Consider the following 26,313-nt stretch of genomic DNA (forward strand, 5'->3'; position numbering starts at 1 on the left):
AATTAACGTGATAATACAAAGGGGGCCAGCTTTTCATTCAATGCAACAATACAACAAATACTTCCGCAAGTCAGTTATCAAAACACAGTCGGCACTTAATTAGGTTCTCGGAGAAACGCGCGCGGACATAGCTGTTAAGAAAGATTGACGCATTTTACGTTTAATTACAAGAGGACACGTTGCATTTATGATGATTACACTTAAAAGAAACTAAAAGATAGAACTAGAACACAAATTTCAGTTGATTAAGAAATTATTTAATTTGTATTTATTTATTAAAGTACTGCCTCCACTCGGCGTAAGTGACATTTTCATTGATCGAAATTACCTTAGACAGAAATCCAGGTAGATAATTGCAATCATGGAGGATTACAAATATACACCAAACAGAACGGAAAGTGCTGTCCCTGAATTCTACAGAAGAATGCTTGATAATACTGACAGAATTTTTATAAATACGAATAAATAATATTATCATACAGGTAACATGCGTACTCTGCGGAGATTTCAGTCGAATTCAATCAAAAGCTTGTTCTATTACTGATTATTGGATTTTTTATAATTAAAAAAAACTATCAACACTATTAATTAGATTTTAGTACAGTCGGACATACCTGTTAGGAGTAGATTTGATACTCAGATTTCAGTTGACGTGAAGTCTTGCGCAAGTTATTCATTTATTATTTTAAACATAAAGCTGTATTAGATCACAGTCTGTTTAACAAGGAACAAAGATTATGTTATTAATACATTTGTAATCTTACAAATAGGGAGTTAAGATGAATTTAATTACAAATGGAGGAATGAAAGAAAGTTGTCACTGATGACAAGATACTGCTTTGAGCAATTGCAGAAAGTAAAATCGCACAATATAATCACTGGAAATTTAGTAGAGTACATGAATTATCGACTTCAAACTTCCAAAATCTCATCTACACAATCTAAAGCATGCAAATATGGTTCAATGTCAGAAAGGTCAGCTACTTGAATTCCACGCATTTTGGCACTGAAAGAATGCAACTGTTCTTCATTAAGTAGCTCTGTTGATGGCACGTCGATATTGACATCATCACCTGGCGCAGGTAACGGTGCATCTGGATCCATTTCATATTCTGGTAGAGCGTCCTAAATGAAGAAAATAATACTATTTTATCTGCAATGTATTCATTCATTTTTTATAATAAAAAAATGATTCAAAGACAAAATTACGTTTGGCTCTTAAGAACTGAATTCGGCTAAGAGAATGAACTACGGTGGCTCAGTTCTAACTTCCAAACATCACCAACAAATGTTAGGCTAAGAGAATAGCATATACTATCTTGCAGAACCGGCAATAAACAAATTTGTAATTTGGTTTCTGCATGGTAAACTCATGAAAGTTTTCCGTGCTAAAAAAAAATTGTTTCTTGATATTGGACAAATAGTTTTCTGAAATTCTAAACATTTTGTCGACTACTGTCTGTTAACCGATGTAAATCATAAATGTTACAAACAAATGTCCTTTAAATGTTATTTATATTGACATGCATGGAATTTTGCTTCTTTATATTGTTATTGTAATGTTTCGCTGATTGTAAATTTGGTATGTTTTATGAGCTTGATAGAATATATTTCGAAAATACAGGTACTTTCCGCTTAACGAAGTAACACATTGTGAAGTTGTAGTCATTTGTTATGACTTACTTGATTTGACTTTGGTAATCACATACACTGCTAATTAGAAGCACACACACACACACACACACACACGGACATTGATAAAATAATGGTAGGTATTTTAAGGAACTTGCAGATTGTATAGTGTTCAGTTTCAAATATCTTCAGTCTTTCTGGTTTCTTTCTTTACCAATAGGCCACATTGCTTAATACGAGGCAAGCTGCTCACCTGGTCTAATTCTTCGAAGTATTCGTTAGCAATTACTTGATTCTCGTTAAATATACGCTGCAGTCCAAGTATGAATAGCTGGCAGGGAGTCTTGTTCTCAGTTCTCAATTTATGATTGTTCCATGAATTAATAGACTGGAACAGTCTGTCATTGATGACGTTTCTGTAATGCAAGCAGAAGACATGTTTCTCCGAATCTAGATAAAAAAAGCCTTTGACTTCGAATGATACGAAAAGCTCATAAAATAAAGAAAGCACAGCATTATACACATCACGCCATAACCTCTCTATCCTCGAATTATGGACACTTTTTCCGACGAGGGTGTGAGAGCATGTGCTGAGCAACTTCACGGTTTTCCACACCCATGTTCCCTCTCACTCGGGAAGGAAGGCCCCATTTGGAAACGGCTTCAGTGAAATGGTTTAAAACGGTTGAAGCTCTATTATCACAGTTGCAAGCTAGGTAGACAATAAGTCTTGTGAAACCATCGATGCATCCGTGTATTACAAAACACCATCTGCAGACTATATGTATATCGCTTTCCACGTTATACTTAGAATTTCAAAAAGTATTAACGTGACTTTTTTTTTAAAATGCACATTCATTGAAATTAAAAAAGCAGGTGCATCATTCTTTGAGACCGACAAAATTACAATATGGGATGTAACAACATTTACATGGTCTATTCATAAAACCATTTAAAATGTTTATATGTGGCTGGAAGAACAAAAAAATGAAGTAATAAGCCTTTATAGTAATGAAATGCATATAAAACGACACTTATCATATTGTCCAAACACTTGCTTCAATTGCATGTTTGGATGTTCTGTGAACTATTAACCGGGTGCATACAGTAGTTTACACCCGCCTGGAAGAACTCATCAGGCTCACACAGGCATGGAGCTGGGATGTTAATAGCAGAGGGCCATTCAGCTGGGGTGTCATATAGACCAGCAAGTTGCAAGTTGTTCTCCACCTTTTTTTTTTTTTGTTTGACTGGCGGCGGAGACCAACGTTATTCTGCACCACTCGTACTGAGACGTTCGCGCTATGTAACTTCGGATGATCGGACCGCGCGCTATTAATTAATAAATTTATTTAGACTAACCTTTGTATCCAGACGGTAAGTATAATCCCTCTTCTAATGATCCACAGCATTAAATCCTTTAGAACACACATTTTTTTAGTATAAATCCCTGTCAGAACAGAACACCTGTGTATTCATCGGCTGTTGACCTCATATTTGAATTACCCACGCATGCGTGTAAAGCAGCATCACCACGAGGCAAGAGTAACGAGTGAAAACCGTCTAGCGAGGCATAGATCACTGGGAATTTACTGATGCTTGGATGGGAGCTGTGTCGTTACGGCAGAAATTTAGGAGATCTTTTCTTTCTTGATAATTGCATACTTAAAGTTGTTTTATTTTGGCTAGTACTCCCCTCCTTAGGCATTACACCTTTCGGCTGGTTTCCTTGTCATGTTTGAAAGTAAAATTTCTAGTGATCCTTGCCATGGATCTATTGTATAATGTGTGCTATAGGTGTATGTTGGTATACTGTTCTGTATTTGCTATAAACCTTTTGTGTTTTTTGTTTGGACTGGCTGCATGTTTCTAATCGTTATAGTTATACTCTGCTCTTCCCCAACCTCGATTTCTATTGGTTTTTAATTATCTTGGTTAATAATATATATATATATATATATATATATATATATATATATATATACATATATATATATATATATATATATATATATATATATATATATATATATATATATATATATACAAGCCCGTATTGTATGTTTGCTATAGTAGCCACTTTAAATTAAAATTTCTTTCCCGCATCTCATCATTGCATCAGTAATATAGTTTATAATTTCATCATAGAGTTTCTTATCAATAATATTATTAATATATAAAATATTTCTCCATTTCGTCTACACTGTCTCCCATTGTATCATTGGGTTTGTGATTTCTACCCCAAACTGAGTTTTCTTAGGAAACTCCTGCATTATGATTGTGTATATCATCCCATCTTTCTTTTCCGTCCATATTTTGTTCTTATATCTGCATCTCATAATGATATCTTTTTTATGGTTCAAATTTCTTGGTGGCTCTATGAGTTTGGTCAGTTTGTTGTTTTGTAGATTTCTGGTAGAGTACTTAACATATATCGGTAAAAATAAATGTATAACGCTGTCCATGCATAGTTTTTCCCTTTATTCATATTTCTTATCCTATTTAAGACAATATTAGTTTTCCTATATTGGAGTAGAGGGTAGCCCAAACCTCCCACCAATTTTGCTCTCTCTCTCTCTCTCTCTCTCTCACTCTGCGTTGACTTAACAGACCCGAGTGCTCTTTAATACCTCTTCTTTTAATTAACTTGGGAATAAAATGATTGACAATGATACAACAATATAATCTTGAGTATAAAATTGTTATACCGTAGAGAACAAAGGAAAGCATCTGTTGCTATTATCCAACTATCCAAATTATACATAAAAGGGTGGAGTGTATATTACAAGGAAGTGTTCTCCAGCTATTAAACAGATTAACGTTTCCTGTTGTGCAGTGCAACGACAGGAGATCAAAGGAACTGTTTCCACCCTTTTATACCTAATTTTGGGCGACGGGAAAAGAAATACTATTACCTGTATACAGTATGTCCTTTTTAATACTCGGTCACTCGTACATAGCCGAATGGCCGCACACGAGCATAATCCAAATTAAGTAAGTCGTACTGGATTGTTTTGGGCATCATTGCCTGACGCCGCCTCCACCCTCCACTCAACCCCACCCCAACGCTACTAAAGATAAGTACAAAGAAAAAACAAAAATTAAAATAACTAAATAAGAATATCCTTGCTACATCTGACATCGATTATAATCTCCTTTATGTGATCTGAGTGGAGCCAAATAAAACGTAAGATTATTTGATAAACTTGTTGCACTAACATTTAAACCTGAGCCACATGTAATAGTCATACGCAGGAGAAACTTTTCAGGCATTTTGTAATCATTCTTTATTACGACAAATAGTAATATAAATAGTTTGTAATACTCCTAGTCCTAATAACAATATTAATTTTGCAGGCCTAACATTTTCCTAGACATTACTGAAACATCTGCAGACTGTGAAGAAGAACTCAAGTGGTTTCTTCATCACATCAAAGAGACGAGGCTATCAGCCAAAAAGACAATTCTTTATTGCAGGTACATATATATAATACCACCAACACAAATGCGACAGGAAATATATATTATTATTAGTAGTAGTAGTAGTAGTAGTAATAGTATTGTTGTTGTTGTTGTTGCTGTCGTAGTAGTAGCAAATTTCTTTCTTTTCATAATTAATCATTGTCTTTTTCATAGACATAGTAGTCGCAGCAGTATGCTTTAGGAGCACGTATTACCCCACGTTTGTCACGTATTACCCCACGTTTGTCACGTATTACCCCACGTTTGTCAGTAACTCAGTCTGATATATTCAGCAAGTTTTGATATGTTGTTCCTAAAAACTGTCTGTTTTCTTTGTGTATTTCATGGCTCTCTCTGTCACCATGGTGTGTGTGTGTGTGTGTGTGTGTGTGTGTGTGTGCTTTAACGGTCCTTTAAAAACATCAATAACTATTTCATGCTGAGGGAGCGAAATGCCTTTCACAATGACGCATTGAGGCAGTCGACCCGTGCTGGTCTGCTATATTGAATTAGCTACCCTTGAATTACGAGTCTGACCCTTTAACAACCGAGATACCACGGCTCTGGTCAAATACACATCAATGACAATGTGTGTGTGTGTGTGTGTGTGTGTCTGTGTGTGTGTGTGTGTGTGTGTGTGTGTGTGTGTGTGTGTGTGTGTGTTCGGCTTGTTTCGCGAGGGATTAAAATATGAAGGAGAAAGTTTATATTTGCAGTCAAAACAGGAGATGGGGAAGTGAGTCGGATGTACATGGTCTGATACCAGCAGTGCGGGGGAATATTTCATATGAAAAGGATCGTTATTATTATTATTATTATTATTATTTCAGAACATACAGTGCTGTATTTAATGTTTGGTCCTGGTTGATTGAAGAAATGGGAGACCAAGTATGCAGAGGCGAAAAATCAGCAAAGACACGTTTGATTGAAATGTATCATTCTTCCACGGATAAAGAGACACAGGACAGAATTATCAAGGAATTTCGAAGACCCGAAAGCATAATTCGCTGTCTCGTTGCTACGGTAGCAATCAGAATGGGGATCCAAATCAGCGATGTAGATATCGTTATTCTTTGGGGATGCCCAAAGAGCATTCTGAGCTATTGGCAAGAGATTGGGAGATGTGCCAGAGATGGTAGAAAAGGTTATGGTTGTCTCCTACCTTACAGGACAAGCATGATGAAGACAACAACAGATGAAAACATGATAGAAGTTGCGAAAAATCGTCAAGTCTGTTTAAGAAGAAAAATTCTTGAGGCATTGTGGATCCCCGAAATGGATAAACTTCCCGCTGGCCTAAAAGAATGTTCCGCGGGAAGTTGCAGTATATGCTCTTGCGGCAAATGTAATTGTTGTGTAAATTGTTGCAACACTTGTCAATGCAGTGGTCAGAAGGGAAGAAGAAACTATTGTTTTTGATTAAAATATAACATTATCCATATGTTATAAGTTATGGTGTAAAAGTATAACAGACGTATATATGTATGTATGCATGTATGTTTGTATTCATAAATACCATTGTAAATGTTATTAATAAAGTTCATCATACTAATCATGTTATAAGTAATGTATGTATGTATGTATGTATGTATGCATTCATTAATACCATTGCAAATGTTATTAATAATATTCATCATAATAATCATGTTCTTCTTATAAGTAATGTAAAGTATTAATATGTAGATATGTATGTATGTCATAAAATCCATTTATACCATTGTAAATGTTATTATATATGATTGAAGATACTACCACTAGTAATATTATTATTATTATTATTATTATTATTGTGTAGCATATTTTCACATCTGAATACAGTTTGTGGCCTTTTTACAATTTATTTATCATTCACTCTATCTCACATTTCTGACATGACGTCTCTCTCTCTCTCTCTGTCTATCTCCTAAATTTCTGCCGTAACGACACAGTTCCCACCCAAGCATCAGTAAATTCCCAGTGATCTATGCCTCGCTAGACGGTTTTCACTCGTTACTCTTGCCTCGTGGTGATGCTGCTTTACACGCATGCGTGGGTAATTCAACTCTGAGGTCAACAGCCGATGAATACACGGGTGTTCTGTTCTGACAGGGAATTATACTAAAAAAGTGTGTGTTCTAAAGGATCTAACGCTGTGGATCATTAGAAGAGGGATTATACTTACCGTCTGGATACAAAGGTTAGTCTAAATAAATTTATTAATTAATAGCGCGCGGTCCGATCATCTGAAGTTACATAGCGCGGACGTCTCAGCAAGAGTGGTGCAGAATAACGTTGGTCTCCGCCGCCAGTCAAACAAAAAAAAAAAAAAAAAAAAAAAAGGTGGAGAACGACTTGCTGGTCTAGGGTGTCATGTTACCTTGGATAGAAACTATCCAAATTTTTGTGGCCTGTCCTATGAGTACACAGGGGAGAATTAGCAGTAAATGGCCTGGAAATAGAGCAAAAAATACAAAATAATTCTTAAACACAGGGCAAAACAAGAGCTAATGAAACTTAGCCAAAAAATTTCTTGATCATGCCTACAAAGAAACAAACCAAAAAATCATCTTGTCTCCGGAAAGCCATCTTAGGTGGCTAGTAAAATTACACCAGAGACTCTTTTGATCTGCATATTTCCCATCACGTCCGCATGGAAAAATTTCAATCCCATCCCAGGGCAAAAGCAACAGAAGCTTGCTATCTAAATAGAACCCACATGAGTTGATGTAATTAATAACAATGTCATCCTGGCCACTTTGGTCATGCATAACTACATATCAAACAAAATATTTGAAAAATGGCAAATCAGGAGCAGGACTCCCCGAGAGTGAGAGTCTTGCAATAGTAATACAATAAAAGAAAAAAAATGGTAAAATATAGAAAAAAAGAAATAAAACAATTTGTGACATAATAGTAAAGGGAAGCAGGACTCTACAGTGAACAAGCCACTCAGAAGTGGCACTCCAATTAGAATTTATGAAAGAATTCTGGAACCGTCCAGTTAAGAACTAATGACAATAAATAAACAAAAATGACATCTCTTCCCCTAGACGATCTCAATATGGACATGACGACAGACTGATGGCAATATCCACTTTAACAAGATGGAAAATTTCAATCCCTTTTCTGGGAGAAAGCAACGAAAGCAACGAAAGTTTTGATCTATAATAGAACACTCATATGACGATTTATTAAAGTTGATGTATTACTAATATGTAAAGCAAAAAAAACTGGAAAATATAGAAATATGGAACAAAAGTGAGCAGAAAGCCCAAGCTTAGACCGTTCTAGACGGTGGAAGTTTCTGGAGGAGATAATGAGATGAACCAGACAGAACTCAGTTACAGTAGCCAAGTCTTGAAAGTACTAATGAACACACAAGTGTTTTAGTGGCATCAACTGAAAGATATTTGCGAACTGAGCTGATGCGTCTCACCTCAAGATATGCAGCCATGCATATGTTCATGACATGTTGGTGAAATGTGAAGGTACTGAGAGGGTAATGTCCAGAGTAACACCTAGTTGTCGTACTGACTGTGTGAATTTAATGTTGGTGTTGCTGATATTTATTGTTTGAGGTAAAGGATGTGAATGAGAAAGTCATTGTGTTATGATCAGAATGGCCTCAGTTTTATCATCATTCACCTGCAGCTTGTTACATGTCATCCATGATTTCACATCAGAAACGCACCTCTCTACACCTTGGATGGTAGCATCAACTTCAGTTGGGTGGCTAGATTTGTATATTTGGGTGTCATCAGCGTACAATTGGTGAGACACTGGATGATGATCTATGAAAATTGAGAGCGGCTGAGTATATAGAATGAAGAGAACAGATTCAAGAACAGACCCCTGTGGAACATCACAACATAGATTAACTGGATTCGAGTGTATTCCATATGCAGACACAATTTGTGTCCTGTTGACCAAGTAGGACTTGAACCACAGAAAGGCTGTATCATGAATGCCAAATACATGCTGGAGACGGTGAAGTAATATATCGTGATATATGGTGTCAAATCATTCAGACAAATCAAGGAGGGTGAGGACTGTAATCTTTCCGCTATTCAAAGCAGAGATAATGTCATTAACTACTTTTAGAAGAGTAGTTTCAGTACTGTGGCAAGGGCGATATGCAGATTGTACATTGCTAAAAGACTGTTTGAATTCAGATGAGATACAAACTGGGATAGAACAACCTTGTCTAAGATTTTTTAAATGAAGGGGAGATTAGAAACTGGGTGGTAGTTCTTTAAATCGTTATGGTCTAGTGTTGGTTTCTTCAGCAAAAGCTTTACAATGGCAGTTTTGAAAAATGATGGGAATTCCCCGGATGAGAGAGAGGCATTAATAACATCAGCTAGTGAAGGCAATACTGGATCTAAGCACTCAAGCGGCAGTGATGTTGGAACTGGATCAAGTTCACATGACTTTGGTGCACTCTTTATCACGATTGTACGTACTAAATCCATAGAGACAGGTTCAAATGCTGCTAATGGTTGCCGCTGAAATTCTGTATCCCAACTCTATGGTGGCGACGAGTCAATTGAAATTGTGGTGTCAAGCTTATCTCTAATGGTTTGCATTTTGTCACGGAAGAAATTTGCAAACAGGAGATTCGGAAACTGCTCCAAAAAGAGAGATTCTGTCAGCTTGTTTTTTCTACTAGGAGGAGGGCGGTATAGGCAGAAAAAGATGTTTCCTTTGTGACTTACTTGTGCATAAACGTGCAACCAAGACCGACCTTGTGAATACACACCCAGGAAGAGCGCGCCACGATGGGAACTTGGGTCAGCGTGGAATTGTTCAGAGGTCTAGACCTGGGGTATCAACTGTTAGAAGTGCACGAAATTTACAACTTTCCTAAGAGAACAAAAATACCACAAGGGCGACGAGACTCAGAAAGGCATTTTCGCAGACTACGTGGATACCTTTTTGAAACTGAAACAAGAAACAGCGGCTATCCTTCCTGGTGCCGTATTCCCGAAGATCAAAATAATTTCAAAGAGAAATACTCAGAGCAGTAAAGCATCACTTTAGATCACGTGGAGAAAAACGAAGGAAGACGGTCGTTTGCCAAAGTGATGTTGAATTGGTTGTGGGGCAAAATGGCACAGCGACCGTGTTTACCCAGGACGGAGTATTTGACAGAACCTTTCCGTTACTTCCAGACGATTCACGACAAAACTAAACACATGAAACACGTATACTTCGTTCGTGAAGACTTGATCCTGGTCAATTACGAAAAACTGGAGTTTATAGAAGCCGACGAATTTGGAAATGTCGTCATTGCGGCTTACGTGATGGCCCATGCTTGTTTAAAATTGTACGAAGTTTTAGAACAGTTAGGAGAACGTTTGCTGTATTTTGACACGGACAGTTGCATCTACATTGATCGCCTGGGTCACTGTTACCCTAAAATTGAAGGAGACCCTTTAGGAGCCTGGTCTTTTTGTGAACTTTATGGCGTACTGAAACAATCTTTGCAGTCTGGACATTGTCCCGTCATCGAAATGAGTCCGTGAAAGACGAATAATCGTTCCCTGTGCGTTTGCCTGAATACCGCAACTTTGTAAATCAGTTCCAAACCGTCAAAGGAAAATGGCCTAAATATAAGAGAGGAACTACCCGCGAAGAATTAGCCAGATCTAGATTTATCTCCTTGAGCGAAGGGGATACAGACAAGTGCTTCAATTGCGATGTGTCACCTCACGAGTGGGAGCATAAAGATTCGGCTTAAAAGAAACATGCTCGATGGTCTCCGGAGTGTCATTAATTACCATTAGTGGGACCACCTCATTAATCTCTGGATGAATACTTGCAAGAAAACATTCGTTGTTTTCCCGTGGAGTTGAGAGAACGCATTTACCGAGAACTGGTCAAAATACAAGTGAAATGCAAACTCAAAATCATTTCTCCATTTTTAAATTATGCTCTTTTCCAAAGTAAGCGAAGACTGATTATGGGAGGACACTACTCCAGTCACCAATATAAACGAGGCTATTGGCCACGACCCAGCGATTCCTGATTCTTGGAGGACACTAAATGGATACTTTATAAGAAAACATTCGTGGTTTGCCTGCGGTGTTGAGAGAACGCATTTACCGAGGGCTGGTCAAAATACAAGTGAAACACAAAGAACAATCGCATCCATCACGTCACCGATGTTTAAAACACTGGTACCTGAATGCTATAAGAGGATTGATTCAGATGAAAGTGTTCCAGTGGTTAGACATTGTTAAACTGAACGTGGGCGAGAAGGATCGGTTTGTTGTTACTGTTTCGTTTTACTACAAGGTAGATATACTGCAACGAATTCCAGAGAAAGAGTTAGAGGATTACCTAAAATGTTTAAATAATGTAAACTTAGTTCAAGAGAAAACTTCTGAATGATGTGTTGTGATGTACAAGTTAGTGACTAAGCCATTTAGATTCGCCACTGATGACGATTATATCTGTGCAGAAAGTACACTTATTGCCTCCGACAAATAGAGGTATAAAAATGGTGTACCATGCCACGAGCTTTACCAGTGGTGATACAACAGAGTCCTTGGAAGGAAATCAATGAGAGTATTCAAACGGTGGAGAATTATCAACACCTATTAGGACAACTGTGCCCCATGAATTGGGGTAGACGTGAGGTGTGTGTCTTAGTGACTTGCTTTCTGGGATTTCGTTAACCAGTCGATTCCCTGTGGGCTTGGTACGATGTGTACTGTACAAAAAAAAAAACATGACGATGTTTCCTTTAAATGAGCACAAGAAACTCGTTCTGCTAAAAGCCTTGCGCTTTCATCTACAAACTTGTCGACCTCTGTTTGAAGAAAAGTTTCTTTGTGAACTTTTAGTCTCTCCGGATGCTTACGAAGATGTGTGTATAGTTTGTGACTTACACTCTCACTGGAAAGATGTACGCGACTGAAACGTTGAGGTTTCGAGGCCTGGACAAAAGAAGTGGCTTACATTGCCAGAGATTTGTGTGATGCATTCAAAGGAAAAAGTGAACTTAAAGTGTTCAGTGACTTTTAAACTTGTGTTAACTGCTGTGCTAGAAGACCCCGTCACCGTGGAAAACCATTCCCTTCAGGACAAGGCTGTCATAGAAATTCCCAAAAGGATTTTTGGGAATACTCATGTGACTGTTCCCGGAGGACTCCTGTGTGACTGTACCCAATGCAGAGTTTGTACGAATATTACACGCTGTCCCTAGGACACCTCTGTTGCCAAAAACAAGTTGTACAGAGGCTTGTTTACCACTCTGATCGTTTTGGTGTGTATTTTATCTTTGTTACTTAACCATTTGGCTTTTATGTGTTTTTGTCTTTCGTTTTTTTTTCTATTTTAAAAGATCAATAAACGTGTCCTGAGAAAACCATACAAACCATTGTCTTCTTTGTCTTCGTGCTGAAAGTGACATTCACTGCACTACGGCTACCTCTACTGTCTCTGCTCCCTTTGCCTCCATATTCAAAGTCGTCGACGAACACTTAGATAGTACCAGTTGGGAGGCCTTGTATCTCCGCCATACCTTTAACATGTTATAATTACCGGACCCAGCGGTTCAGGCAAAACCGAATTTGTCAAGCGTATGATCGAACATAAACATCATTTGATCGATCGTCCACCTCAACGGATCGTGTGGTGTTACAAAGAGTGGCAATTGGCGTACAGTCTTTTGCGAGAAAGTCAAGGCGATTCCATTGTGTTTGTGAAAGGTATTCCTGGCGAAGACGATGGGATCGTGTCTGACCCCAGTCAAAACCATCCGATCATTTTCGACGACATGTTATGAGAAGACGAAGAAAAAATTAAACTGTGGTTTACGCGCAAAAGGCATCATCGTAATGCCAGTGTCATTTACATCAACCAATTTCTTTTCAACAAAGTAAAACGCATAGCAATATCAGTCGCAATGCTCATTATGTGGTCTTGTTTAAAAGCCCCAGAGATAAATCGCAAGTGCAAATCTTAGCCAAACAGTTAGGAACGCATTGGCTGACTCGTGCGTACGACGATGCCAGTCAAACCCCACACGCCTATTTACTCGTGGATTTAAAACATATACCCCCCCCCCATTTGCAATTTCGTACCCATCTGTTTCACTACTGGTGCCAAGACAGAGGGCCTGTGGTATACACGTCCCCGTCATTGACATAACAAAAACAATCCATAGAAACCTCTGATACTTTGGGTCTGTTTCAAACCCCACACGCCTATTTACTCGTAGATTTAAAACATTTTACCTATCGCCCATCATTTGCGATTTCGTACCCATCTGTTTCACCACTGGTGCGGTGCCAAGACAGAGGGCCTGTGGTATACACGTCCCCGTCATCGACATAACAAAAAAATCTATTAAAACCTCGGATACTTTGGGTCTGTTTCTTACAGAGTCAACATGACGTCCATTCTGTCTCATCTTACCGCGAAATTGATTCGTGCCTTGTACGGCATCACTTGCGAAGAAAATTCACAAATACGTGCTCGTGTCTTAGAAGCCAGTCTCAGAGAAATCTTACGATGGTTTACGGAGACAGCACGTCAATTGCTACAAGGCATCATTCACATTCCACATGAAACCAAACACTTTTTGACAGAAACAAAGTAGGCTTGACGCAACTGGCCGATCTCCGCATCATATCTCAAACCTTAAAGCAAATCTGGAGGAAGCGGTTCTCTAAGAGGTGTCATCATTCGATGCCTCTTAAAATTGGATCGCAATGCCCCCAAAGTCATCCCCAAGAATAAGCCACTGCCAAAAGCCAAACGGATCCAGAAGAAGAAAAAGAGTAGTGGCATCTTGACCAGGTCACAGCAAAAGTAAAAGAAAAGCACAGAAAAAGAAGAAAAAGGACCCCAGAAACATCGCCCACAGCAAAGAGCTTCTTGCAGCAAGAGGCCACTAGCCACAGTGATGGTGACCGCGTCTCCAGTAACATCAGGTTATTCCACTTCAACGTTGCCTTTGGTGCCTTCTAAACCCAACCTGACACCCGTTCTTCCTCATTTGATGAAACAATGGAAATCCGCGTCTCCAAATCTTCTCAAGCGGTGACACCCTCCTCCTCTATAGTTGCAGTGGCAGCTGCTCACAAAGTACCTGCCCCCAAAATTAAAGTCCAAGAGAGATCGGGCATGTTACAGATTTTTCTGGATTTGTCCAGTCAAGAACTGTTCCGATTTAGTCCGTTGTGAACCCTTCCACGACGCGTGATGCCTGTCATCAAGTTGATACGATGTAAAGACAACCAGTGGCGACGCATTCCAGTATAAAAAAAGACCATCACCAAAAGATGGGAATCAGTGTTTTAGTGCTCCCGAAAGCCAAAATTTCCAGTAAAAAACCCACACCATAACCATCGTCGTACTCCTATCCAAAAGGGAGAAGGAAAAAGACAAGGACAGTCTCGTCATCAGAAAAAAAAAAACGCTTAACCAAGCATCGAAGTCACCCCCAGAAAAGACCGTATCGTCCAAAGAAAAGGAGAATTCAGCAAAGGGGGTGGATTGTTTGGTATATCAACCCCAGAAAAGACCGTATCGTCCAAAGAAAAGGAGAATTCAGCAAGGGGGGTGGATTGTTTGGTATAAAACATATGGTCAATCAATTTAAACAAAACCTTGAACAAAAACTTGTATTAAAAAAATATAAATGGACGCGTGTGAAGCCATGGACATCGGTGTATTTTTGTGTGTGCTCCTAAACGCCCCAAAATGTCCCCTCAAAGAAGAGCACATTGCCACCATCGTCGGTTTCCTGTCCGAAAAGGAAAAGGAAAAAGACAAGGACAGTCTCGTTATCCGGAACAACGCTCAGCCAAGCATCGACGTCATCCCAGAAAAGACAAAGTCGTCCAAAGAAAAAGAGGAGCAATCAAAGGAGAGGATTATCCAGCGATTTTGAAAAATACATCTCAACCTTTTTGACTCAGCGATAGAAAAAGAGAGATAAAATGGCGTGTGCCAAGTCATCGACGTTAGTGTATTTTTGGTGTGTGCCTTGAAACAGACAAACAAAGATGTCATCCCCCCAAAAACGTCTATCTTCACTCCCCAAAATAAATAAAGGAAAGGACTTCCTCCTCGTTTAGTCAGAAGCTTCTCCACCCATGCGGAAAACCACCAAATCAAACAGCATCCAAAGGCGTCATCGATACCGTGTGCGAATGTTGTTTGAACGTTTTGAAAGGCACGAAACCTTTGTCTAAACACTAGAAAAAAAATGCTCAGCCAAACATCGTCACGTTCTTCGCCAAATGGTTCAAAAGAAAATACCTATCCGTCAAAAGAAAAAGATGCTGGTCCAACACGAAGGATTTTTATCCCTGTTAGGAACTCTTTAAAAACGACTGACGTTAGGGTTCCTGTGAAGTGTTTTACCCATGCTTCGACGTAGATAAAAGGGACCTCTGGAATCAAACGATCTCAGACGTGACCACTAAAATCGAATATAAGGACGAAAAATGGCTTTAGTACCTTACAAATGATGGACGGAATGTCATCGATGGCAAGAATAACGTATCCCGCATTTGCTTCCCAATCCTCATTTGACCGAGATATCCACTTAAAACACAACTTGCAATTGCCAACTATGAAAGCTTTTAAGACCCTGACGAAAAGTACACCACCACCACTACCCCCAGAGTAAGTACACAAGTTAACAACACCACCTACCTCCAGAATTGGACGGATTAAAAAGATGATGGCCACACCTTCTTCCACAGAAGATAAAGGAAGATGAAGACAAAAGTGAAACAAGAGCCGATTACTCTTGCTCAGACATCCTCTTTCTCGACTCCTATCGCTCGCCGGACACGCAAATCATTACAATCCAAGAATATACCACACGAAAAAAAGAGTAGCATCAGTGAAGAGTGGGTAAAATATTAACAAAATGAGAGGTGTTAGCCAGCATTTACTACGATCCATCCCATTATGCGGGATACTGAGGAGTTCAGAAATTGTATTATGCTGCCAGAATCCGTCCGAAAAGTCTCCGTTTACCTCAAGTGCAACGACGGCTACAGGAACAAGCCACGTACACTTTACACAAACCTATTCGACGAAACTTTTCCAGACGTTACACCCGAGTGGAGGGCATCGATCAGCAATGGCAAGCCGATTTAGCCGATGTCTCTCATTTGGCCACCTACAATCGTGGCTACAAATATTTGTTTTATGTCATCGACGTCTTTTCAAAATTTGCCTGGGTCGTGCCATTAACTTCCAAATCGAGCAGTGAATTAGTGCGAGCCCTCAAACTGGCGTTGAAACAAAGTGGTCGTCACCCTCTTCGATGTCAAACCAACAAAGGCACCAAATTTCTGAACCAAGCTTTCCAAAAAGAATTAAAGAAATTTGACATTAATTTTTTCACCAACGAGAATTTCGAAACCAAAGACAGCATCGTGGAACGTTTTCAACATGCTATGAAAGAATGCATGTGGAAATATGTTACACATCAACATACTCTCAAGTGCATCGACGTCTTACCGCACCTTTTTCAAGCCTACAAGCAATCTTACCATCGGAGCATCGGACATGCCTCCCAAGAAGCGACTCCCGACAATAAAGTGACTGTTTTTTATCGCCTGTTTGGTATGTCCCGCGACTGTAGCTGTCCCCAAGAAAAGTGGAGTGTTATCAGCAGGAGCTTGGGTCTGCATTGGCAAAACCAAACATACTTTCGAAAAAGGTTATGTACCCAACTGGACCACTGAATTGTTTCGTGCCACTGGATGAGTGAGAGTCCGTCATCTTGCTGTCCATAAATTGGAAGACATGAACGGGGAAGTGTTAAAAAGAACGTTTTGCTTACCCGAGTTACAACGCGTAACCAAAAACGAAGACAAATTTTAAGACATCGAAAGCATTCTCGAACGATGAATCCGTAAAGTGGAAAAACGTCGTGTCAAAGAAGTCAAAGTGCGTTGGAAATTATATCCTACCAGTTTTGATTCTTGGATCGAGGCTTCGCAAGTCATCGAATATAAAAAGAAGTCACCATCATGCCCTTCCACACAGCTTCAGCTACCACTACTACCGCAGTGATCAATCGTTCATCCAGTTCTTCTCTGAAAGATCTATAAAAGCAACCCTTGTGTGTGGGTGGTGGAGAACGAGTGCCTTAAACATAACTCGTCTTTTTCTGCCAAATCTTTGTATGGTATTGTGTCATCGGTGCGGCCATTGCCAATTTGAGATTGCAACAAGAATACCAACAATTGTGGACAATTTTACTGAGCAATTGCATCGGTTCCATTCGCCCCAATTCTTTCCTGAAATACTTCTCGAACTGGAACAACGGGAGCCCTGCGAGCAACGTCAGTCACTCTCTCAGCAGTCACCACCCAACAACAATCCTCTTTTAGACACTCCTCTGACCTCGAGTGGCCCCTCGGACAGCAGAACTCTAGAAATATGAACAACATCAACCAGCCTTACTTAACGTTATCCAGCGACAGTTCCATGGAGGTGTTTCCCAACAAATATGTATGCTGTTTCACGACCAAATTACCTCAGGCTATCCAATTGGATCACGAAGCCCTTTGGGAAGTGGCTTTGGTGGAAATAATTCACCCTACACAAATAAATGTCGTCGAAAATCAAAACAGTTTTGAGGTCGAAATCTTTAATGATTAAATTCGACAATATTTGATAGAGAACAAACCTACAGATGCCGCTAAGGTCACCGATGTTTCACGTCGCACCTATATCTTGTTCATTCGTCCAGGGTATTGTTTTAGTGTCCAAGATTTGGTGGACGCAATTGCTGAAAAAGTCAAGGAAGCGTTTGGCGAAGCCCTGGACAAATTTTATTTAAAAAAGTAACGAACGAGTACCATAAAGTGGATCGTCGCCTAATGATGAAATTTCAGAATGACAAAGTTTTAGGTATTGTATTTTGTCCTGAATTGTTTGACATTTTGGGTAGGGACATGATGAGGAAGAAAGCAGAGGATAAAAGCGAATTAGCAATCGTTTACGACAACCCGAGTTTCGCAAATTGGTTTCGTTCCCCGGTAGAACTGAACCAATTTGATCTTTGTGTTCTCCGATGTGGTGGAGTGGAGTACAACGTGGTGGGACACATCTCCGTACCGTTACTGCGTGTCATTCCTTTCAAAGTGGATTCTGCCGCGAACGTTGACGATTAAGGCGGAAACACCTATCGCGTCCACCGCGAATATGTACACTATTTGTCCGTCAGCAAGTTTTATTTTCACACTGTCAACATTTCTTTTAAAATGAGATGTGGGACAAAATATTGCGTTCACCAAAGGGAAAGTCACGGTGAAATTCCATTTTCAAAAATAATTTTGTGACGAATCGTTAGTCATTTATCCTGTGTACCATGAGGTCGATCGACATCGAGGACATGGTTTAGGAGATATGAAGAAATGGGCCTTTCGTTCGGTGTCTCTGGTTTTGAAACTGATGATGACACAAGGATTGCATGCCTTGAAATACGCCGCGCTGACGCAAGGAAAAGAATTTCTCCAAAATGTCATCATCGACAAACTAAACCATAAAGTAGCTTTCTTGAGAGCAAGCAAAAACGTCTTGCTTCAGACGGGCAAAGACATTTTGGGACGACGAGAAACGCCTATAAATGCCCTGGACACTGCCGAGTCAGGCATTCCTGCTTCCCTTACTCCATAGCAAGGACAAGGCAGAGACGACGATAACACCCCTTCAGAGTACGTCATACCCCCAGAATAGAAGAACCTTCCGAGACTTAGAAGTTTTTGATTGTTACAAAAATCAGAGAGAAAAAGAAAGAAAGAAAATTATGCACCGAAAGTCTTGCGCCTCTCCAAAGTCGGAACTGGATCTGTTTGCCATGCCACCCACTATTATTTACAATGTAAGAATCCCAATGGGTCGAATTTCACCCCGTCTCCTCTTTGTCCGATTCAGTTCCCATCGAGTCTGAAATCAAAAGACAGCCCGAAGATTAAATTGATCTGAACAGCAGTTACTTAAACCTGAAAGTAAAAGTTCAAGATAAGGATGTAAAAGTTCGAGATAAAGATGTAGGTCCTATAGAATACAGTAAGAAAGTAGCTCCCGTCAACAATTTCATGCATGTCTTGTTCAGTTCAGTGGATTTGTACTTGAATAACAAACTGGTCAGCAGCAGCATGGATACTTACCCTAACCGCGCCTACCTGGAAAATCGCTTGACGTACGGAATAGACGCCAAGAAGACCCATCTGTGCGCCTGCATGATATGGGAAACTGACGAGGCGGAAAGGTCGACACATTATCGAAAGATAATAATAGAGTTGAAAAGTAACGAAACATAAACAAGGATGGACGTAATTTAGAACTGATGGATTGCTTGTATTTGGAGATATGATTGCAAGGGAAGTATTTACTTAGCGGCGTGGATGTCCGCCTGAGACTGAATCTTAGCAGTACCGCTTTCCATTTGATGTCTGATGCTACTGATTACAAAAACAAACTCGAGGAAGCCAGACTCTACGTGCGTCTCGTAGAAGTGTTACCCAAAGGGAGAAACGATATCAGTCACACTTTGAGCAGAACGACTGACAAATATCCGACACGACGCGTGGAAGTGAAAACCTTCATCATTCTCAGGAATCATCATTCCATGATCGAAGATAATCTGTTACAAGGACAGTTACTCAAACGTTTAATCATTGATATCGTCGAGAACGAAGCCTTCAACGGAGCCTTAGGAAAAAATCCTTTCCCCTTTCAGCACTTCCACGTGAAGAAAATTGAATTCAGTCAGGATGGCAAGACCTTCAATACCCGACCTTTCAAACCTGACTTGAAGAAGAAGAGTTACTTGTGATCGTACTTGTCCCTGTACGAAGCCACCAGACAGTTAGCTACCAACACCAGTCACGGTATTACGTACGATGATTATACAGAAGTCTGTGCTTTGTGGGCTTTTGATTTTACTCCAGACCAAGGCAGTGACAAGGGACGTTTCCACCCTATGAAATCCGGCCAAATTCGTATCGAAATATAGTTTTCTGAAGCCTCAGACGAGACAGTGAACGTTATCTTGTATGTCGAATTCGATAATGCCATAGAAATCAACAGTTTCAGAGAAGTTATTCTAGACTAGTAGAAGCTATTGAAGTCTAATACCTCTTTGAACAGTTGAGAATCTTTGGAAATGGAATGGGAGGATACCGTGGAAACATAACCCAAAGACAAAGACGAATAGGTCATAGTGATGAAGTCCAGATGATCAGAACAAGAACAAGATTTAGTCTCCTGTTTTGCCAAACACTTGGCAGAAAAAAGTTACGGAACTGATCAAGAAAGATTGCTTTGGCTGTCAAAACGATCATCACATTCAACTTCAGCACGACAAATGTCTGATTATGAGTCAAGAAGAAAAACTGGACGAGTATCGGGACGAAGCTTGGAGTCTATATCGAAAGAAGCAGTTTGCATCAGTGGTATAAAGACTTGCTTGATCATTCCTCTCCTCCACTTATGGTTTTAGATAAACAAAGAAACGGTTGCTTGTCAGACATTTTCAAACACAAAGTTCGGATTGAATAGATTACTTATCATTACCTGTGAAAAAAGAAGAAGAAAAAAATCGATACGTGGGAGCGTTGTTACTTTTTGAACCACAGTTCGTACACTGCTTTTTGGAATCCTATCATGTGTGCTAAAGATGAGCTGTCTAATCGCAAACCTCAAGACCACCAAGTTTGTGTCATCAAAACGGACGACAGTCAACTCCCAGGAACCCTCTGGGTAGCCGTCTACTTTCCTAAATAAGGTTGTTTGGAGTATTTTGATTCGAATGGATTGCCACCTTTGGAAGACGACATCATAAACTTTATGAGACGAAATGCTCAGACGACACGATTCAATAATGTGAAATTACAAGGCAAATATTTAATGGTGTGCGGACAATATTGTGTGCATTTTCTTTATCAATGTAGTCTTGGATATTCTTTAGAACATTTAGTGACTTATTTTGAATGTCACTCTCCTAGAAACGATGACAAAGTAGATCGATGGTTTTCTGACCATTATGGTTATCTTTTATCTTTAGCTAGGAAATGTAGTGTACACCAATGGCCCAATGACTTCCATCAGAGGAAGTCTATCCTTACTTCATAACGTTGTCAACCTAGTCAAAGATAGTGTGTTATTTGAAAAATGTTTGCTTGTTTGAAAAATTGTTAATTGTTAGTTTTTAGTTATTTTAATAAAAATGTTGTGTTTTGAAAAAATTGTGCCTGTCGTTTGTTTTCATATTTTATCATTATACATGCTCTTTGACTTCTCTATATCCCTCACCCTAAAATCAAACTATCACAGCGTTCCAACTCTAAATATTGTATGGATGTTTTCTATCGCGTCCGCGCTTGAACTATATAAAGCGAAGCAGTCTCCAGTCTGACCATGCATTGTTGAATCCTTCTTATATGAAGATGTCTTATAATTTAGCTAAACTAAACGAAGCCTATGTGCATCTGCACCTTGTCAGCCATCGCCTGATATCCAAGTCTGAAGAGATAGAGAATGTCAGAATGCTGAAATTAGCCGGAGACCTGATAGGAGAGGTCTTCAGAGAGGAAATCAAGAAAGAGCAAGAAGAGTGGACTGAGAAGTACAGACTTCAGAAGCAGAGACAGCATCAGCAACAGCAGCAACCAAACAGATGTTTTGTGGATTGTCGTGTGGACACGAAAGAGTTCTCCTTCTCTTTGCAAAGAAGAAGACCCTATCCGGTGGGAAAACCTGTCGCCAGATGGGGACGCAATGTTAGACGATAAAAGATTGCCATAACTCCCCGCCCACAAAAACAGTCCTTTTCAGGGCTACCCCAATACTCTAGAAAAGAGATACTAGTTCATTTGCCAATTGTATGTTAGCAAGTTGAAAAATAGGAGTGTGTCTATATGCACTTCATTTCTTTGTTTTAAGTATAACAAAAAAAATAGTATGGTGAATATAAGCACTTCGTTTCCGTAGTTTGTATTAATAAAATCGTCTATATGTGTTTGTTTTGTAGTTCGTGTTTGTATTCAAAAACGAAATGATTGTTTCTTTTAAGTCTTGGCGTTCCATGTTTTTTGTGATAATATGGGTCTTCTAAGTTTTGGTAATGGGGATGTGTTCCTTCACGTCTGCGCTTCACATATATAAAGCGAAAGCGTTCGTCAATCTGGCTACACAGCGTTCGTTCGTTAACATTCAAGATGAGTAGAATCAGCAAATTATGGGAGCTTCAGATGCGTCTAGAGTATTCCATGCGTCTCCTGGACGAGCTGGCCATGGATGCAATCCAGGAAAGTATCAGCTTGAAGAAGAGTAGGAGAAGAAAAGGAATGAACAGGAGAAGGAAAAGAAGGAAATTATCCTGCCTCACCTGATGCCAAGACAGAGCTGTAAAGTGAAGCCGATGGCGACGACAGCTCCACAGAAACAAGCACCACAGCCACAACCAGCACAGAGACCCAGGGTCTCACAAATAGAGAACTGGGACCAAATGTTGGGGAGGCAAGAGCGGGAGCCTCAGCGACCGCCTGAGGTAGGGAGGCAGCTTCCACGGCTGCAGAATAGGAGAAAGAGGGAAGGCTTCAGGGTCCCTCAAAAAGAAGCTTGGGATGATGAGGCCACTCTAGCTGCCCCCGCACTCCCAGCAGGTACATTCAATTGGGACAATGACTGGAGTCGCTGCTGTGTCTGTGGTACCAGGCCTGGGCGATGTAACGATTAGCCAGGTAAATATGAGCTAAAAACAACAGTCGTTCTCAGGGATAATATATTTGGGGTTTGTTTTCCCTCCCTTCTGTGTGGATAGTAGAGTGTGTGTTTGTAGGAGTTCACGTACGTTTGTGTGGATAGTCCATTTTAGCTTTTGTTTACTCTTCCCGAGTGTGGATAGTATATTTCGGGTTTGTGGATAGTATACAAAAGTTTTTTCTTCTTCCCGTATGTGGATAGTATATTTGTGATTGTTTTTTTGTTCTTCCCATGTGTGAATAGTAGATTTGGGGTTTGTATGGGTTTGCGTACGTTGTGTGGATAGTAGATAATATCTGAAGTGAGTGTAAGGGATGTTTTCCTTCACGTCCGTGCTTGATATAATGTCAAGTGTCCGTCATTCGCGCAATTCAACATTGAATAAACCAAGATGGGAAGTAACCACCTTGAGAAGATGAAGAATCTGCGAGACGTTGTGGATAATTCGGGAATGACTGAAGAAATGCTGGTCAAACTCGATGGCGAGTTTTACTTTTATATTCCCCATCGAGTCAAGATGGAAATAAATAATCTGAGAAAGTCAAAGGACATGTTAAGGGAGGTGATGACAAAAGAAAAGGAGGAGAATGAGGATGAATGCGACAGAAAACAAAGAAGGGAATGGAATAAAACTATAGAAAAGGAAGAGGAAGAGGAGAAGGAGAAAGAGCAGAAAGATGAGAAAGAGGAGAAAAAGAGGAAGAAGACAACAGCAATAACAAAACTAAGAAAATTGGTGGAAGAAAAGAAGAATTTAGAAGAACAGGAAGAAGAATAAACCCAAAGGCCCTTTTCAGGGCCAATCATATGTCTCGAAAAGATTTGCTTTCTTGCCTAATCACTTTTTTAGTCAGTTTTATAGTTAACGTATGAGAGATTGATATTCATCAATCTTTGCATGCATATATGTATGTTGCATGTATTATATATGTATATGTCTATATCTCTCCTGTATTTGTCTCTCCCTAGAGTACCGCGTATTCAGGCCAGCCCCTTGCTACATTGATATCAATGTTCAGTATCGTGACGTCACCTCACCTGTTCCATTCCTATTGTCCCTATATAATAACCCCACTTTTCTTTGACGCTATACAGGCCCAATGTCCCCCATGTTCAATTCATTGTGACGTCTTTGAAATTATTATGACGGTTACTGCATTTGTGTGGGAAAATATGAACGAGTCTTTTGGATGGAATACTGCACGACCTTGGGAGTGCAGAATATCCATCCGACAAAATGAGTTGATATTTTCCCATACAAATGCAGTAACCTTTTTATCATATGCCCATTTTCTTATTCTACCTAAGGCTTAATTATATAAACAAAATAAACTACAAGATGCAGCGTAAATGAATGTATGCCGTATTCCAAACTAAATACACATGCGCATATTCATCATTACACAACAACAACGTTATTAATGCGCACATAACTCAGCCCAGACAAATTTGAACTTGTCGCGCGCTATATATAAGTTTAGAAAGAAAATGGCGTTTTTGTCTACTTAAAATTGAAATTTGGAGCCATTTTGTGTATGAATGCACATTGCAACAAGTTTTCCATTTGATCTGGAATGAATAGATTTTGGTATTTTTGTCGATTCTACGACATTTCGTGATTATATACTGGATTCGTTTGTGCAAATTATACACGAAATACATCGGACTGAAGCAGCGCGGGAAAAGTGTGTTTACATCTGCAAGTGTGTTTGTTCTGTCATTGACTATTGGAAATCAAATTGTGGGAAAAATATGAAGTGTTTCAATTGCAATTATCAAAACGGCGTTATTGAATTTAATGTTTATTTCATTTTGAGTGCAGTAAGGAGGATGCAATTTTTTGCACTTGGAATATGGTCGAAATTACAGTACAATTTCGAAATGTATAATCAAGCTTGAGAACTCATGATATGGCTCATGTAATTCGGATTTGCAGAACCAAGAAAGTACATTTTGAGGAAATTCAGAATGTAAAACTGTAAGTATATTTTTTGCCATTTTTATTACCAGCTAAATAAGACATTTTATGCCCTTATAACTTGCATATTGTTTGTAGGTACCAAGCAATTTTATGCAATCTGACGTCTATCGCCAAAATCCGAAACATTGTATCAAAAAGGTTAACGCGGAATGTAGGAAAGCAGCTGGTATGTGGCATTCCACGAAACATCTGCTTTAGTTCATTCAGAAACAAATTTAATCAACCAAAACGAGAGTACGCGAGAGTACATGGTTTATTTACAAAGTAGTTGCAAGTACACTATTGGACACATGTGTCATGCGCATGAGAGCAATATGAAGGTGTGCAATATCGTAAAATACTGAACGATGCTGACAATGTAAAGTTAACGGAGAAAGAAAAAAATGAGCATATAATAATTATAATTTCAAAGACGTTACAATGAATAAATCCGATATGACGTAATGAGTGGCCGAGAGGTCTAAAGCGCTCACCGTTACGGAGGACTGCCTTCTGATTATGATAGCTAATGTAATTATTGCTTTGTTAAGTTCCTCTGAATACATAAAAATGATGTGTTCCTCTTTTTTATAAAAAGAAATTTTCTGGTTTAAAATATTCAACATTACAAATCAGCTGACGTATCGAATTCATATTATAATTTTCTTATCGAAGTTGTGTTATAACTTTCTTAACTCGTATTATAAACGAACTACTAGCCTTGCGAAAATAACTGAGAAAAAAGGATATATCAACATATGAAAAATGCAAATTGTTGAGAATGTTTTCGTTAAGGTTATATAACCAAAAATGTGTAATAAATGTTTAAAATCGGAGAGCAGAGTAAAATGTTCCTACAAACGTATCTGAAATTATGGATAATGAATTTATATTATCAGGTATGGACAGTGTATTTAATTTAATTATTTGATATAATTTAAGCATGGAAAGTAAATATTATTTAATTATCTGATATAATGTAAGTATGGACACTGATTCTAATTATCTAATTTAATGTCTATAATTATTCTCCTAGTATGAACAAAAGATGTTTGACATATATAATTGATTCATTGGTTTAACCATAATGATCTGTATAGTACAGCTAAGATACCTTCCTTTGTTGACTTTATGTTTTGCTAACCAAGTGTAGAACGGTGAACTATCCGGAACTGTAAAATTTATGTGGGCATGCACATTGGAGCTAAGGGAGGTAATTTTAGGCGCTACGATCAGTAACTCCGTTGTAACTGTTAACCCTCCCCCCATCACACTGGAAACTTCCGTTAAGCATGAAACGCGCATATGGACATAGTACACAATTAATTTTACTATATGTTCTCTACATTTGTTTCTCAGTACTGACCTTTCCACTGTGTGACAATCAATGCAAATCATATGTTAATCTAAAATACCTTCAAAGATGACTTCGCGGTGAAGTTCTGGCCAAAGGTTGACCAGCTCTTTTTTTACATGATTGACTGTCAACAGAGCAGCATGTAAACAGAACACAGATTTCACTTCCG

At 39.1% G+C, this 26,313-nt stretch overlaps 1 protein-coding gene across 3 annotated transcripts; it reads right to left on the reverse strand.

Annotated features, from left to right (window-relative positions):
• Positions 1-235: 235 nt before the first annotated feature.
• On the reverse strand, positions 236-26,313 carry LOC149795174 (uncharacterized). 3 transcript variants are annotated; one of them, XM_089964047.1, is made up of 4 exons: positions 26,203-26,313; positions 18,872-19,005; positions 1,886-2,048; positions 236-1,125 (listed from the first exon to the last, which is right to left on the reverse strand). In XM_089964047.1, the coding sequence occupies exons 2-4, from the start codon at positions 18,916-18,918 to the stop codon at positions 913-915; spliced, it is 423 nt and encodes a 140-aa protein (XP_089820173.1). In that variant the 5' UTR covers positions 18,919-19,005; positions 26,203-26,313; the 3' UTR covers positions 236-912. The 3 variants fall into 3 exon arrangements, 1 of the variants encoding a protein (XP_089820173.1); XR_016422092.1 differs by lacking the exon at positions 1,886-2,048; XR_016422093.1 differs by lacking the exon at positions 18,872-19,005 and having other exon boundaries at positions 26,203-26,308.

Source organism: Sinohyriopsis cumingii, chromosome 7, assembly GCF_028554795.1.
Source record: "Sinohyriopsis cumingii isolate HCF-2022 chromosome 7, ASM2855479v2, whole genome shotgun sequence".
In the NCBI taxonomy this organism is placed as follows: domain Eukaryota; kingdom Metazoa; phylum Mollusca; class Bivalvia; order Unionida; family Unionidae; genus Sinohyriopsis; species Sinohyriopsis cumingii.